This window comes from Meleagris gallopavo, chromosome 3, assembly GCF_905368555.1.
Source record: "Meleagris gallopavo chromosome 3, MGAL_WU_HG_1.1, whole genome shotgun sequence".
Taxonomy (NCBI): domain Eukaryota; kingdom Metazoa; phylum Chordata; class Aves; order Galliformes; family Phasianidae; genus Meleagris; species Meleagris gallopavo.
Genome location: NC_139406.1, coordinates 85,097,503 through 85,112,820, shown reverse-complemented (window position 1 = coordinate 85,112,820; position 15,318 = coordinate 85,097,503). Strand labels below are relative to the sequence as shown.

The window sequence follows — 15,318 nt, the reverse complement described above, 5'->3', positions numbered from 1 at the left end:
TCTTGTTCCACAGATAGCTTCAGACATACAGGGTAGATAGAGGAGCAGTTTCTACTTACATACGAAAAGCTGTTGCAAAGTATTTATAAAGAGGTACTTGCAGTGCAAGTATCAATGTGTTTGCTGTAGAATATACAAGACAAGTGGTTAATGCATAAATTAGAGATGAAAAAGAGCAAGTAACTCATTACAGAAGCCTAAAAACTGCTAATTGGATCATACAGTTATATCTCTACGTGCTCTTCATGTTAGTGTCAAGCATCAGAGGATTTGCAAGATAAAATGAAACATAATAGATAAGTGGAGGCCTCTCTTGTGCTTACTTGAAGAAGTACCATGTTTATTAGCACAAGTTAACTATACTTCTGTATGGCTATTTGTGCATTTGAAATGTGGAAGCTTTAGTTGATGTTGCTCATTTAGCTTTTTCTTATCAGTAGTGAAACTGCTTTAATTTTCTTTTTCTTTGTGTCCAGCTGTAGTAAGAAGGGAAATAATATAGTATTATAGGTGTATTATTGGGCAAGTTTTTTTTTCAGATTATTAGCTAAAGATAAAAAAAAAAAAAAAAAATCTGTTGGAAAGTTTTGGGTGTTTCCGTGCCTACATGGTTTGGTTACTCATTTCTGAAACCTCTTGTGATAAGAAATCAGTCTTTGAGATGGTAATCAGAGAAAGAAAACAAGTTTCTAAAAAGAAAACACAATATTTATTTTCTGCCCAGCAAAGTACACAAAACGTTGTTCAGGTCCTCTCTCCATCGTGTTCAGTTCTGTGAACTTGAGCTGTGCTATCATGCTGACATTTTGCCACCCTAACCCAATACATACATACATAGATATTTCAACAATCCAGATTTTTCATATATATGACGATTCATTGCAGTAAGATAATGAAATCCTTTTTTAAAATCACATTTGGAATTGTTGACCAGTGATGCTGAGCTGCTGTGTGCCTGCGTAGTGGAAGGGGGTTCAAGGTGATGTCATGAGAAATTAAGTCAATCTGAGTCCTTGATTTTTGGAGGATTTGGGTTGGAAGTTTTCTTTTCTGAGAGGTAAATCATGGCTCTTAAAAGCAGATGGAAGGTAGTATGGATTTTGGAAAGATCTCAGCTGTTTGGAATTAAATTCTTATAAGTATTTAAATCGTGTTCAGCTTTTTCACATGGGCAAAATACCAAGTGTAATAACTAGATTTTAGAAGAGCTTAGAGCTCTTGTGGAAATTATATATTCCCAAAATGTCCTGGCATCTATATTGATAATGATTTTCAAAACCAAGCCATTGTATATTCTGCTAGTGAACATGTAAAATATCAGCGCAGTTATGGATCACAGTCAAAGTGCTAATTTTAACCCATTAAATATTTGAATTACAGAATAAGTTTTTCTAATAAGATCAGGGAAAGGAACTGTGCGCGGATTGCAACATGGAGAGTACACAGTACTTTAAAATAAGATCTGACAAAGTTTTTTGTGGTGATTTAAAAAAAAAAAATACCCTAGAGAATTTTGAGGGAAAAGAAAGGGAAAAGAAAGGAAAAAACACTTTTATCTATATCTTTAAAAGATGTGATTAGCACAGCTAACTAAGTAAACAGGGAATTAAGCCATTGCCTCTGAGGGATCTTTAGGTGGTTTAGTTATTGGAAGTTGGGAAGAAAGATTTCAGAAGCATTGTTTTCGTTGAAGGTGTTGCCCATGAACTCAGTCAGCCTCAGTGCTCATCAACTGGCTTTCACAACTGCACGTGACTTTACTGTGAAGTGGCATATGAGAATGAGCCAACATCCACCTGAGGCTTTTTTATTTCTTCTTGGTGTAAGGCTGCTGGATATTGATCTGATAACAGTAGCACTTCCAGAACAGAAAGTCTATTCGTGGTAACAGGAATAGGTGTAGATCAGTGGCTGTAGGGTTTTCTATAGCATAAACTCAGTTTGTTCAGCTATGCCTCAGCCTATCTGTACCAAAACAAAATAGTTTGTGTTTTTCTAAACTTGATTTTTATTTCTGTGCTTAGGTACACAACAAAGCATTTGAATGATGAGACTACCTCCAAGCAAATTAAATCCATGTTGCAATAACAATTACCTGGAACTCGCACCTGCTGTAGACAGACAGTATTCTGCAATGACTGAGATGCACAGATTTTTTTTTTAGTGATTGCAACTACTATCTCATTCATTCTTGCTTTGTATTTTTTTTCTCTCTTCCTGTTTTAACTTTTTTTTTTTTTTTTAATCACTTTCTTGTTCTTAAGTAAGCTCAGACTTCTTTTCTGTGCCAAATCAAAAATTACAATTCTGGAAAGTTTCTACATTTCAGAATAGCCATCCTAAGTGGCAGCTAATTATGCGTTGTATTTGGATTTCTCTGTACTGGGGAAAGATTTGTGACTTGAACTAAATATTTTTAAACTTGTGGTTTTTTCTTTTTTTGAAAAACTAATATTTAATATTGCTTCTTCTGCATGGCAAGACTGCCTACTTCTGCTATTTAAAAATCCCTTGATGACTTCATTTTCTATTGCAGCTTATTTTCATGTTGAACCATGAGGAAACTAAAAGCAGATTTGTTTAAATTAACTGTGTTTGTACAAAATGGTACCCAACACAAAGGTTTTTTTAAATGAGTAAAAACTGTTTTGTTTAAAAGTTACGTTTGCATTTTGACTCATTTTTTGTAAGGATGTATGTTGTATGTTTAACCTTTAATAACTAACGTTAAACTGTGGTGTGTGCGTAGCAAAATTACGTATGCATGTTCATGTCAAATGATTGGCTGTGGATAAGATAATAAAATCAGCTTTCATTTTTCTAAGTGTGGTTTGATTTACCAGTATTTTGAGTGAGATGTCTTCGTGCTCTTTGGATTTTTACAAAAAATAAATTTATAAATTTTATATAGTGAAAACTCTGCTGTTTCATTACCAGTAACCACTAGAGTCTAGTGCACTGACCTTAAACCTAGCACATTTCAGGGCTCTTATTTCTTTCCTGTTGATTCCTTGTCACCAGGTTTTGAGAGGGGAAGAATACTGTCCAATCCACGTAGGTCCTGGTGGTCATTGCTGAAGAAACTGCATTTTGCTGGCTTGCATAGCCATCAGAATGACGTTCCAGACCAGGCTACCAGTCTGGCTCTTTCCATACCTGTGGTGGGGAGATTAGTTTTTCTTTCGGTGTATACTAGTGTAAACTTTTACAGATCTGTAGGTATTGGAACAGTGTGTAAATTCTGAGTTGTCTTAACATAGTAAATGATGTTGCCTTGGTGCTAGTCCAGTGTTTTTCCAGAATAGGTGTTGAGCCTTGGTGAAGAAAATCAAGCTGGAATGGGAAAACAAGAAATGAAAACTGCTGGAGAGAATTCTTCTGAAAGATGGTTTGGTTTTGCATGAGTGGGCATTAATGCACCTTGTCTGTTTTGTGTTTATGCTAAAAACAAGTTGTCAGCATTCTGGAAAGGAGACTTAAAACCTGCAGGCAAACAAGAACACCCTCAGCTTTATTTGCTGGACAAATGATGTGACTTTCCATGCCATGCTTGCTCCAACTTTAACATACCAGTATGACCATGCTGAATGCCTTGTGGTTACACTTCTGCACCATCATGAATGATTTTCCTTTTAACTTTTTTTCATTTTTTTAACGTCAAGGATTCTTTGTAGAAGTCCCTTCTGAAGAGAAAGCAAACCATGTGCTGTGTTACATATAGGAATAAAATTCTCTTGCTTAGATCTGGTACTACTCTAATCCTTCTGGCAGTGTCATAGTTGGAATTGTCTGAGATAGAACAGAACTTGGTTTGATTTCTTTTTAAGTATGTATTTCCCAGAATTGCATGAATGTTGAACTCCGCATGCAACTAACCATTATGTGTATCTGAAAGGGTAACTGGCCTCCTGAGTTCGTTGCTGATGGGAGGAAAAAGATGTTTCTCCTCAACCTCATTATGGAAAAAGAAACTTAATAATTGCAGGAACAGCAGTTGTTGTGTCCTGTTCTTAAAGCTTTTTAAGGAAATGTATTTTCCAGAGATTAAGTTTTAAGCATAACTCAGGTATGTGACAGAAAATCCAGACTGGTTATTGAAGGACTAGCAACATAGATTTCCTTTTCTTTGTCTGCCTCAGTGGCTGTGGATGAAAACAATACAATTTCTTACATTGACTGTTTTGGACAGCTCTTCTTTTCTGCTATCCTGCCAATATCTCTGCTTTTAGACATGGTTGTTCTTGTGGTCTGAAAATAATTGGAGCTTTCCTTTTTTTCCTCCAGTGTTTGCATTCTGCAGTTTCTCTGTGTACACAGCTGGGAAAGGAGATTACAGCTGGCATGCCTTCCGTTTGGCTGGCCTGCAACTCAGCGAGCTTCTCCCCATGCGAGCCTTCCAAGAGAAGAAGATTAGGCCTTTGCTGCGTGAGGTATCAGCTGCTCACATTGCTGGGCTAGCACTGCTGGGTGTTTGATACTTGAGCTTAGTTGCATGTTCCTTGCAAAATCACTCCTTCATCTTCTCACCGTGTTTTAATTTTTCGTAGCCTGGAGACTGAGAGCACTAGGATGGCTGGCACAAGGTGCCTTCGATAAATGCTTTGCTCTAGTTAGCTGTTTTGCTCTGATACAGACCGGTGCAGCTGCCTGGGAGCTGCTCTGGGTGGACGCTTTCCTTATGTTCTTCCTTTGAGTATCTTGAAGAATTATTGCTGTGTTCTCTCAGGTGTAAGTTCACAGCCTGAGTGCCTTCTCTGATTTTGCAATTAATACAAATTTCAAAAGTGTGTGTGGAAACAACTCTGATCTGAGACAGCTTCTAATATCAAAGTCGAGTTAGCCCCACATTACTGGGCTGTTCGCTTGTGGCCTTTATCTTGGTCTTTTTTACAGGCCCCGAACTTCTTCAATTCCTTTTCCTGTTTTCCTGATGTGCTGCCCAGTCTAATGTCTGCTGATCAACAGCAGTGGCTCTCCATGTGGGATTAGCAAAGCAAGGAATAGAGTAATGCCAACATAAAGTTTGTGGTATGCTGACAGGTGACTTTGTAGTGGATTGCTGTCACATGGAGTATTTGAAACTGGGTGATGGCATCCAGCTTGGGGCTGTGGATCTGGGAAATGTCTTTTTTTCCTCCTACTTCACTGTTAATAATGTTCTGGAGGTTGGTTTTGTCGTTCTCGTAAAACAAAGGTGCCCAGTCAGGCTTATCACATCCATGGAAACTAAAACATAAGAAATGCTGTACTCAGTCAACTAATCTAGCCAGATAAAATCTGATCCTTTGTGTTATTTGAGTCTGAATAGTGAAATGTTCTGGTCTCCTTTTGTGGCAGCTGCAGTACTAGGAAGCTTGGAAACTCATATGGGGAGAGATGATCACCTGCTTCGTCTGGTGCAGTTTCCTGAACATAGGACAGGCAACAGATTAAAGCTTTCAGAGGGCTGCAGTTATTTCACTGGCAGTACTCAAGTGTGTGGTAGCCTGGTAGCAAGGCACAGGAACTTGCTAGATGTTGGTGTCATTCAAAAACTGGCTAAGGGTGCACTCAATTCCACTGTTCATTTCACTGATGAAGATATTAAAGGGCATCGGTCCAGTCCCAGTACAGACCACTGACCACTTGTGACCGATCTCCATCTGGACATTGAGCTACTGACCACTACTCTCTGGATAGGATCTTGCAACCGGTTCCTCGTTCATCATACAGTCCACCTATCAAATCCTTATCTTTGCAATTTGGAGAGAAGCTTATTGTGGAGGACCATGTCTAAAGCCTCACTGAAGATAAATGACATCAGGGCTCTTTGCCTGTCTATTGATGTATTTATGCCATTGTAGAATGCCACAAGGTTGGTCAGGTAGGACCTGCCCTTGGCAAAGCCAGGCTTGTTATCCTATATCACCTTTCTTTCTTCCATATACCTTAGCATAGCTTCCAGAAGGATCTCTTAGATGACTTTCCCTGGCACAGTAGTGAGATCAGCAAGTTGAGGTGAGGTCAGTAGTTCCCTGGGTCATACTTTCTACCCTTCTTAATAATGGATGCAACTTCCTTTTTTTCCGTCACTGAGGGATTCACCTGACTGCCATGAGTTCTCTAATATCATCAAGAGTGGCTTGGCAACTACTTCAGCCTGTTCCCTCAGGACTCTGGGATAGACTTACGGATGCTCAGGTTCCTCAGGTGATCACAAACCTGATGTTTGCCTACAGTAGGAGGGACATTGGTCCCTCAGTTCCCACTTTCCAACCCGTCTGCTTCAGGGGTGAATGAAGAGCAGCCACCAACGAAGACCGAGGCAAAAAAGTTTATGAGAACCTCAGCCTTCTCCATATAACCAACTTGCCTGTTTAGGGGGAGAGGGTATGCTTCCTTAGACTTTCCTTTACTGGTTGATGTACCTGTAGAAGGTACATGCTTAGACTTGCTCATGTCCATTCTTCAGGGACAGCTCTTTACTCTCTATTCCTTTCTTGTTGTCTACCACTCAAAAAAAGTTTCCTAGTGTTCAACACAGAGGTGTCTTGTTAAAAAAGCAATATTGCAGTGCTGACTCAAGACAATGCTGCTTGTCACCTTGCTTTAGTATGCTTTGTTGGAAATGCTGTAAGGTTAAAAAAAGAAAAAATGTTTGCTGCAGCCCTACCTGGAAGCAAAACACTTTTTTCTTCATCAAAATTTATTTCCTTTAATGTCTTCTAACTTTGATGTAATCATCTCTTGTACTAAAGGGGAACTCCTGGATGGCAAGAAGCAGCAGTGCTGTTCTGCAGCACTGTGGCCATGAGGTCCCCGATGCGAGTGGTCCTGGAGCTCATGAGGCCACTTTCACCTGCAACCTTTCCATTACTGCCCTACTGCTATTTCTGTGTGACACAGGAACTTCATTTTCCTTTAATTAACAGTTGAAAAAAACACAACAAACATTTATCTAATGTATATGGAAAAGCTTTGGTGCTGTTGTCTTGCAGTGCTCCTGTGAGTAGGAATGGTTGAGGAACAGACCTAGGGGTATCTTCTGGGACTTCAGTGTGTGCAAGGGGAGCTGGAGGAACTCAGAAGTTGCAGTTGTCTTCTCCCTATACCAGTCCACTAGAAATACAGTATGTTCTGCCCTGGGCATCTGTGCTCAATGCCTGAGCCTTATTCACAAGGCAACACAAGGCTGCAGGGGCCAGGGGTATTTGACAAATGTGATACGGAGTTACAAAGTGCTGTGGCTGGTGATGTTGGAGTGGGATATCAGAGAGCTGTGCCTATTCCTGGCTTCTGTCTTGTGATTGCTTGTTAGTGATGGCAAATTTTTGAGCCGGAGGTCTCCAGAGATGTCTCTGCAGACTCTCCCCTCCATTACCATCCAAAGTGAATCATCAAGACACCAATGTCCACAGCTGCAGAAGTTCCCACTGCAGGTGGATATTCCTGATCAGGCCTTTAAAGCTTGTTTTCTATTTGCTTATTTTTAGCTGCTAACCGTGTGCTTTATGAACTGAGCCAGAGAGGAGAAGGCAAGCTTTGAAGTCATGGCCGTCCAGTCCAGTGCTAGACACAGCTGGTCAGGTGGAAGCATGCATCTGTGCTGCTCAGTGGCCCATCTTTCCATTGGATGTGTTGAAGTGATGCTCAGATGTTGGTTGAAGGGACAGCTTGGTGCCTAGGCTTGGGGAAAGAGTCCACGTGCTCATCCAGCTCATCTTCTGTGGCTGGAAATGTACCCATCACATGAAAAGGCATGAGATGTGCATCCAGTTACTGGGTGGGAAGAGATGTTGTGACATAAAGCTGATTCTGTATAATTCCTGTGTGATTCTGTGTGATCCCTGATCAGCACTGGAGTAATTAACAGCAGTGTAAGAGTGCATTTGCAGAAAGTCTTGAACTTAAGTAATGGAAGTCTTAACTGTGGTATTTCACAGCTTGTAAGCAATTGCCTTTTGCTCTTTAGCATTCTCGTTTTTAAGGTGATGCATTCTGAATTTAGCAATAGGCTTCTCCAGAATAGCTTGTAGTGAGACTGAAATCACAGGATCACAGAATGGTTTGGGATGGAAGGGACATCAAAGCCCACCCTGACCCACTGCCATGTGCAGGGCTGCCCCCCACCGGCTCAGGCTGCTCAGAATCCCATCCCACCTGGTCTTGAGCACCTCCAGATATGGGGCACCCACAGTTGCTTTGGGCAGATGCCTCTTAGACACCCAGGCCAGAAGGGCGTTCTGTGCTCACCAGCTGGCTGGCTGTGCTCAGGCTAAACAAATACGGCTTAAAACCAAGGGAAAGAACGGTGGTTGGTGTCAAAAGTTTCGTAACACAGCTCGTACACTACTGTAAGCATCTTGCAGCAAGACTGAATAAAAGGTGAAAGCTGCCTGCTAGGGAGCAATATTGTACTGACACGAGCTGGATCAGCCCCTTCTATCTTAACCTGAAGCTTACACTGGAAACTGACTCTGTTCCTCTGTGTCAAAACTCAGAAGCGGAGAGGCGTTGGACCAAGCCTGCTCTGCAGAGAGTCCATAATAACTACAAATGGAACATTGCAGGAGCTGCAGGAAATGCTTTCTATGGTATTGCACGAATAAAAAGATGCCCGGGGAAAGCTGTTGCATCTCAGCGAAGAGAACCCGTCTGTCCTGAAGGTGGCAGTGATGCTCTTCCCAACCGAGCCTTGTTTTCTGGCCGAATGCCACTGAGAGCGGCTGTCTCACCCACCAAATCTCCCTTCTATAAATTATTGCAATATTACTTTTCCCTTCAAAGGCATGCTGTGCTGATCCATTGCTCTCTTTATTTCTCCCCTCCTTTCGACACATTAACACAACTTGCTTCACGCTCTGCCTTCACAACTGGGGGACGATTGGTGCTGTGGTGTCATTGCGTGTCTGCTCTGAAACAAGGAATGGGTGTACACAACCAGCAGCCCCGACCCAAATTCAGCCTTTGTGGATCTCTAATTCTGAAATAGGCTGTTAATCAGAGACTGATTAAACATTTTAATTAGTTTGTACGGGATGGGTTTGCTTATGGGAGATGCTGTCTTGGTCTTTGTGGAAGCTCTTGCAGGGGAGGTTTGATCAGGCGCTTTGCTGTAGGACCTTCAGCCTCACAGAGCACCTACGTCTTTGGTGTCTGTTCGCCTACAGCCCTAGCAGAGATGGTTGCCCCATCAGTGAGGTGTTGGGGATGCTGCCTCTTGTAGCACTGTGTGTATACACAGATAAATGTACGTGAGTACTGCTGATTGTCTCATTGAGGAATAATGCTCCAGGAAAATGCATGGAGATAATTTGAATTTTTGATAGAGGGGCTCACGCAGCGAACAGGAATGCCTGTGTACTCATATGCACACACATGTATAAACATATATATGATCATTATTTTTTAAACAATCTGCCATAAGCACTAAACTTCTGACAAAACCTCTGTTGCAGATCTGGGAGGGGTTGATATTGTGCACTCCAGTGACTTCTGCAAGCAGTGTGCTGCATGTCCCCACCTCTGTGCTGAGATTTTGGCCTCATTTTTTCTGCAAACTGATTTTTTTTTTTTCCTTTAGATTTTGTATGTCAGTAACAACAGACCCAATTGAAGACTACATCCACTACAGAGAAAATGCTGGGCCCAGTTAGCCCAATTAGTGCTATCCTCTCCCTCGGTGACACTTGGCTTCTCTTGTGTGCAGAGGGCTGGGTGCTGGAGCAATCTGTGTGCTGGGCTGCACAGAGCAGCTCTGGGGCTGTGTAAGAGGATCAGAATTTGGGCAGTCTGAACTGCTTCCACTGCAGGAAGGTGACTGCAGGAGCTGAAATCCAAATGATGTCCATGTGCGTATCTCATGGATCAATTTGAGGCATTCTTTGTAAGCTCATTTTTGCACAAGGATTATACGTGCTGCTGAGCGTGGGGTGAGCTGTAAATGGGGAAAGCAGACAAACTTGCACTGTGGGAGTTTCTAGGGATGCTGTGAATCTCTTGTTACACATACTGAGTTTGGATTCAGGCTAGGTGAAAGGGGCGATGTTTCTTTAGTGATCCTTTTTCTTGCACTGAGTGCTGATAGGTGATAAATTTTGCTTCCCATCCCATAGGAGGTGTCTCATGCTGCTGACTGTCTTGTAGAGGAAGTGTTCCAGGTGAACATTTTGAGTTTTTCATAGGCAACTTCTCACTGTGAACAGCAATGGCGAGCCCATCCACTGCTGACTTACTCTGGCTTTAGCACTGCTTGTAGAATCATAGAATGGCCTGAGTTGAAAAGGGTCACAATGATAATCGAGTTTCAACCCCCCTGCCATGGGCAGGGTTGCCAACCACCAGACCAGGCTGCCCAGAGCCACATCCAGCTTGGCCTTGCACAGCTCAGTTCAACCTCTCATCAGTGTGAAATCCTTGATTTGTGACACTGGGCCAGTGCTGGTTGGCCAAGCATGTCTATTCTGGCTCCTGCCTTAAGTGTTGATTTCTCACCTTACCCCTTCTCCGGAGCCAGTGTGCTCACTATGATTTATAGAATCATTAAGGTTGGAAAAACTACTAAGATCACCTACTCCAACCATCAACCTATGCCTGTGACTGCTCCAGACCATATCTGTCAGTGTACCATCCACTCTTTTCTTGAACATCTGCAAGGATGGTGACTCCACCACCTCCCTGGGCAGCCTGTTCCAATATCTCCGTTCCTAAAAGATCATACTATGATCACCAGAAGATCAGTAGATGTTGAGGAATGGAAGCTTATGGTTGACCATTAAATTCTTTCGGCTTGCTACAGTGAGAGAAAGCACATCTGGACTAGAGGTGATCTGAGGATCACCATCAACATTCCCAGCCGTGAGAAGCATCTTTTGGACCCCTTTTATAGAAGGCTTGACCAACTGGAACAGGTTGCCTAGTGATGTGGTTGATACCCTGTCCCTGGAGACTTTCAAGGTGAGGCTGGATCAGGCCCTGGGCACCCTGATGTAGCTGTGGTGTTCCTGTTCTTTGGTGGGGAGCTGGAGTAGATGGTCTTTAAAAGTCCCTTCTGACTCTAAGGATTCTATGATCACAGGTAATCCATTGAGGTGATCTTTGCTTCTTAGTTGGCTGCTGCTGAACTTGTGAGTTCTCTTTCATTTCCTGCCTTTTGCTGATTTCTGCTTTATCTGTCTTGTCCTGGCCTTGGTATTCCTGGCATCATAGACACTGGTGGGCTTCACCCCAAGATCTGACCAGATTCATTCTGAGACTTTTGTATTAGCTGCCACGAATATTACAAAATTAGTACTGAAAATAAGTTTCCAAAACTACACAGAGAAGTAAGAAGTAAAGCAGATTTTATTATAAGAGCTTCGGTGGATTGAATAGATCATATTGTAAATCAATACATATTAGGGACTACAGATAAATTGTACAAGGAAGATAAGTAAAGGTATTTGAGCTCAATTCTGTGCTGGGGTGCTGTTTTTACACTTCAACTATCTCATATACTAGGAGCTATCTTATATGCACTAGTATTTTACACTATCTAGTTTTGTTTATACAAATATATAACATGTATATATTAGATAAATAAAAAGCAGATGTTTGTAATGGACAAATTATTCATTGCAACTTCAAAGGGAAAAAACAGTTGCTATGGTAATCGTTTGCCTGCAGCAAAATATCTCATATATCTAATCATATATTTCTGTATTTTCATTGAGAAAATCAATGTTTATTGAAAGTAGAATATAAGTTACAATTGCTTTTCTAGGAATCGAGGAACATCTAGGCTCACTTAGAGCAGTGAGCCTTCTAGCCCAGGCCTTTGACAACAACCAGAACAGGGCTGTTAGGGGATGTTCCAAGAAACCACACAGCAAGCAGTCAGGTTACCTCTTATCTCAGAAAAGTTTCCATTCCTTCCATTCCCTCTGCAATTAGAGATTAGCTAATGCCTCACATCATAAGAGTTTATATGTTTCTGGAGACTTCATTTCAAAAATAATTTTAGATATTTAGTACCGTAACTCTGGTTGTGTTCATAACTCATTGAAATGCTCAGTCATGGTTGGAGTCTTGCCAAAGTGTTGTCATATTTCAGCTTCATCCATTTTTCTTGCTGCATGAGGATCCTAACAATGGGTGAGAGCAAGGATTTGTATGATGACCAAAAAAAAAAAAAAAAAAAAAAAAAAAGGTAATTGTTTTGGGAAATAATCAGAGAGCAAGCAAATATTCCTATATATAGTTCTTCTCCATACTATGTCACTTACTGTAGCAGCAGAAAAAAGACAACGGCAGCCTTTGAGGAGCCTTCCGTCTTTGGGCCTAACCCTGTGCAGTCTGGGCTGGTCATTGCCAGCAGTGTTATTACTGGGATGAGAGAGAGACACAGGGAAAATGAAGTCAGGTTCTGTCGGGATGATAACCTCCTCGTAGGCTCCCTGTTTCGAGTTAGAAATGGGTGAGATCTTGCTATTTGCTGTGATGTTATCAGTGAGGGATCTCAGTGTTAAAAGCTGGCTTGATGTAGTGTCTCCCTCTCACTCTCAGCAGAGTGGTTAAGGCACTGATGTTTTGTTGGGATAAACTACAGTTCCACACTGTTTCTTTTCCTTTCTCCTTCCACTTTCCCTTCCCTTTTCTCTTCTCCTCTCCTTTCTTCTTTTTATTTTCATACGAATTAATAACAAGTGATATTATAAATGCATTACCCTATCAGGAGGGAATTGTGAAACTGGGTGCAGGGAGCCTCTTTTGCAAGGAGGGAAACAGGATCTGTGCTCCTCTCTGGCTGAATGAATACCTGTATCTGTCCTTTCCCATCTCTTTGTGGCCAAAGCTGCTGAAGAGGAAAGAGAAGAAAATTAATTCAACTTTGAAGTTGAGTAAATATTCAGTGAATAATCCATTCACTGTAAGAGTGGCCTTGCATTTGCTCAAAAAATACAACGGCACTTTCCTGTGTTTGTAATATCAGTAGGTGCGTATTCAGAAAACAAAACTGGCCGTGTCTTTCTACAAATCTGTTCACAGTGTCTGTGTGGTTATTTGCATTCAAGCAGTACCTCACGACTTTCGATTTAAAGATTGAGCCCTCATAGTTTTAGGGGCTGTAGAAAGCGGTCAGAAATAGAGCTGCTGTTCTGGCAATCAGATCAACATGATCAGTGGTTACATGTTGGCATGCAGGGTGGAGCAGAGGAGACAAATGAAGTGGAAGAACTGACTGGCTGTGAAATGAAGAGCATTTTTCAGAAAAGATAATATCTTAATTCAGCTCACCCTTGTCTCCTGGATGTGACTTAATGTCTGCAGGTGGAATAGGCGGTGTGGCATATTTAGGGCAGGGTAATGCAGCCAGGTGGCTACTTTTGCTGGGCAGTTTGCTAAAAGGTGAGAAAAGGGTGTGTGACCAAGCAGAGCTTTGTCTTGCATCTCCCAGAGTTGGGAAATGGTTTCCTGGATGCCCTGTGACCCCCAGGATGCCTCCCAGAGACCCTGTGAGGAAAGGCAGACACCGCACATCAGTGCTGAGGGAGACGCTCAGGGATGAAACTGTTCACACCGAGTTTATTTAACGCACCTTAACTATGGCTTAAAACCACACTTGTTCTTCAGGCTCCCGTTATTGCTCTGGCAGGCAATTTATCCGAATGAGCAAATAGCAGCACGCTCTTTTCTTCCAGCTACAGCTGATTCAGATGCTATTAGTGTCTGTGACTGCCTGAAATTGCTCTGTGTTGGATGCACGCGGGTGCAGGGCTGGCATGACTGAGGGACGAGGCTCTGAGCTCTGGCCTTCGTTCCCCGCGTTCCTGACGGAGAGGCTGCAGGAGCACATAAACCTATCCTCATGCATTTAGATGTCTTCATCAGCAGAGAGCACCGTTTGGGAAAGAGACGTTTAAAAAATCTCTTTGTTGGGTTTATAGGTTCTTTAGAGCCACTTAGTCATTTGATAGCAGGTTAAAATTAGTCCATGCGAGATCAGACATCAACACTCTCTTTTCCCAAAGCTCCTTATTAGCATTGATTTTTCAGTCAGGAGAAGAGTCGAGTGGTGGAAGATTAAATTAATGACACTGCAGTGTGTACAGCCTGCCTGGAAATGTCTGGCATCTTGTTCAGGGACTTCGTTGCGTGGTTTTCTATGGTATGAAACCTGAAGATTCAGCAAACGAGAGCACAAAAAGGCCATTCCAGATTTTAGGGCAGCATTTGAACTGGAATGAAAAATATTTTTTCGCCTCTGTCTTTCATTTCTGTAATAGTCAGTGGTTGCAACAGCATGACTCTGATTATTCAGAACTGCACTTAGATAATCTTCTGGTGATTGTGGTCTCCAAACACTTCAGTGTGCTTAGCAATATGCTGATTCTTTCACAGGAAGAAAAAAAAAAAAAAGAGCAGTAAAAATTAATCACGGTTTAATAAAAAACCATAAAGGCCAATTATGAGGAAATCTCTGCACAGTAGTGTTCTGGGAAGATGGGATGTATTCCTAGTTCTTGCATCTTGCTGCTTGACTGTTGCCAACAAAAGGCTATTGCAGAGCTTGCCCTGTGCTTCTCATGGTATTGAGCAGACAAGGATGGATGTGCTGCTTGAAGCATGATATGTTATTGGAAATATTGGCCTCCTCTTCTCCAGACTGAACAATCCCAGCTCCTTCAGCCACTCCTCATAAGGCCTGTGCTCCAGACCCCTCACCAACTTTGTCGCCCCTTTTTGAACCCGCTCCAGGGCCTCAATGTCTTCATTGCAGTGAGAGGCCCAAAACTGGACAAAGTACTCAAGGTGTGGCCTCACCAGAGCTGAGTACAGGGGGAGATGATGGATGCCCTGTCCCTGGAGACACTCAAGGTCCCTTCCAACTCACCATCAATGAGGATCTCTAAGTCTATGGAAGAGCTCACGGGGTCATTTCTATGAAGGAGCAGGTCTGACCATGCATGCCCCATAGTGAGGATCCAACAATAAATCATGTTTATTAACTGTCAGTGGGATGATGGTGAGCTGAGCACAATGGGGTTAGTGTCCTCTGGACAGTAGCTAAGGAGAATTAAAAGGAAAGAAGGGCTGGAAACAATTAGTACATCGTCTCTGCCCTTATTGATTTTTGCCTTCAGGTTTTCCCTTGCATCCCTAGTGATGCAAGTTTCCAAAGTAAAATTTTTCCCTGTGGAGAACAAAAGTTTTCTAAGTGTTATTTCTTGTAATGTTAATGTGGCAGGCTGGGGCTCTTGAGGAAGGTGTGACCGTCTGTCTCTGCAGCCTCATTAGCTCTCCTCCTGCCTCTCCCCATGTGTTTGAGCACATCGTGTCATTGACACTGTAGCAGCCAGT

General features: G+C 42.2%; 1 protein-coding gene across 13 annotated transcripts in view; it reads left to right on the top strand.

The window, feature by feature from the left end:
- CYRIB (CYFIP related Rac1 interactor B) overlaps positions 1–2,917 on the top strand; it is a 97,135-nt gene extending 94,218 nt beyond the window's left edge. For all 13 annotated transcript variants that reach the window (XM_085221687.1, XM_085221679.1, XM_085221685.1 and 10 more), the window contains one exon: positions 2,025–2,917. In XM_085221687.1, coding sequence (XP_085077813.1) covers positions 2,025–2,088 — 64 coding nt within the window. In that variant the 3' untranslated portion in view covers positions 2,089–2,917. The remainder of the gene's footprint in view (positions 1–2,024) is intronic.
- The last annotated feature ends 12,401 nt before the right edge of the window (positions 2,918–15,318 follow it).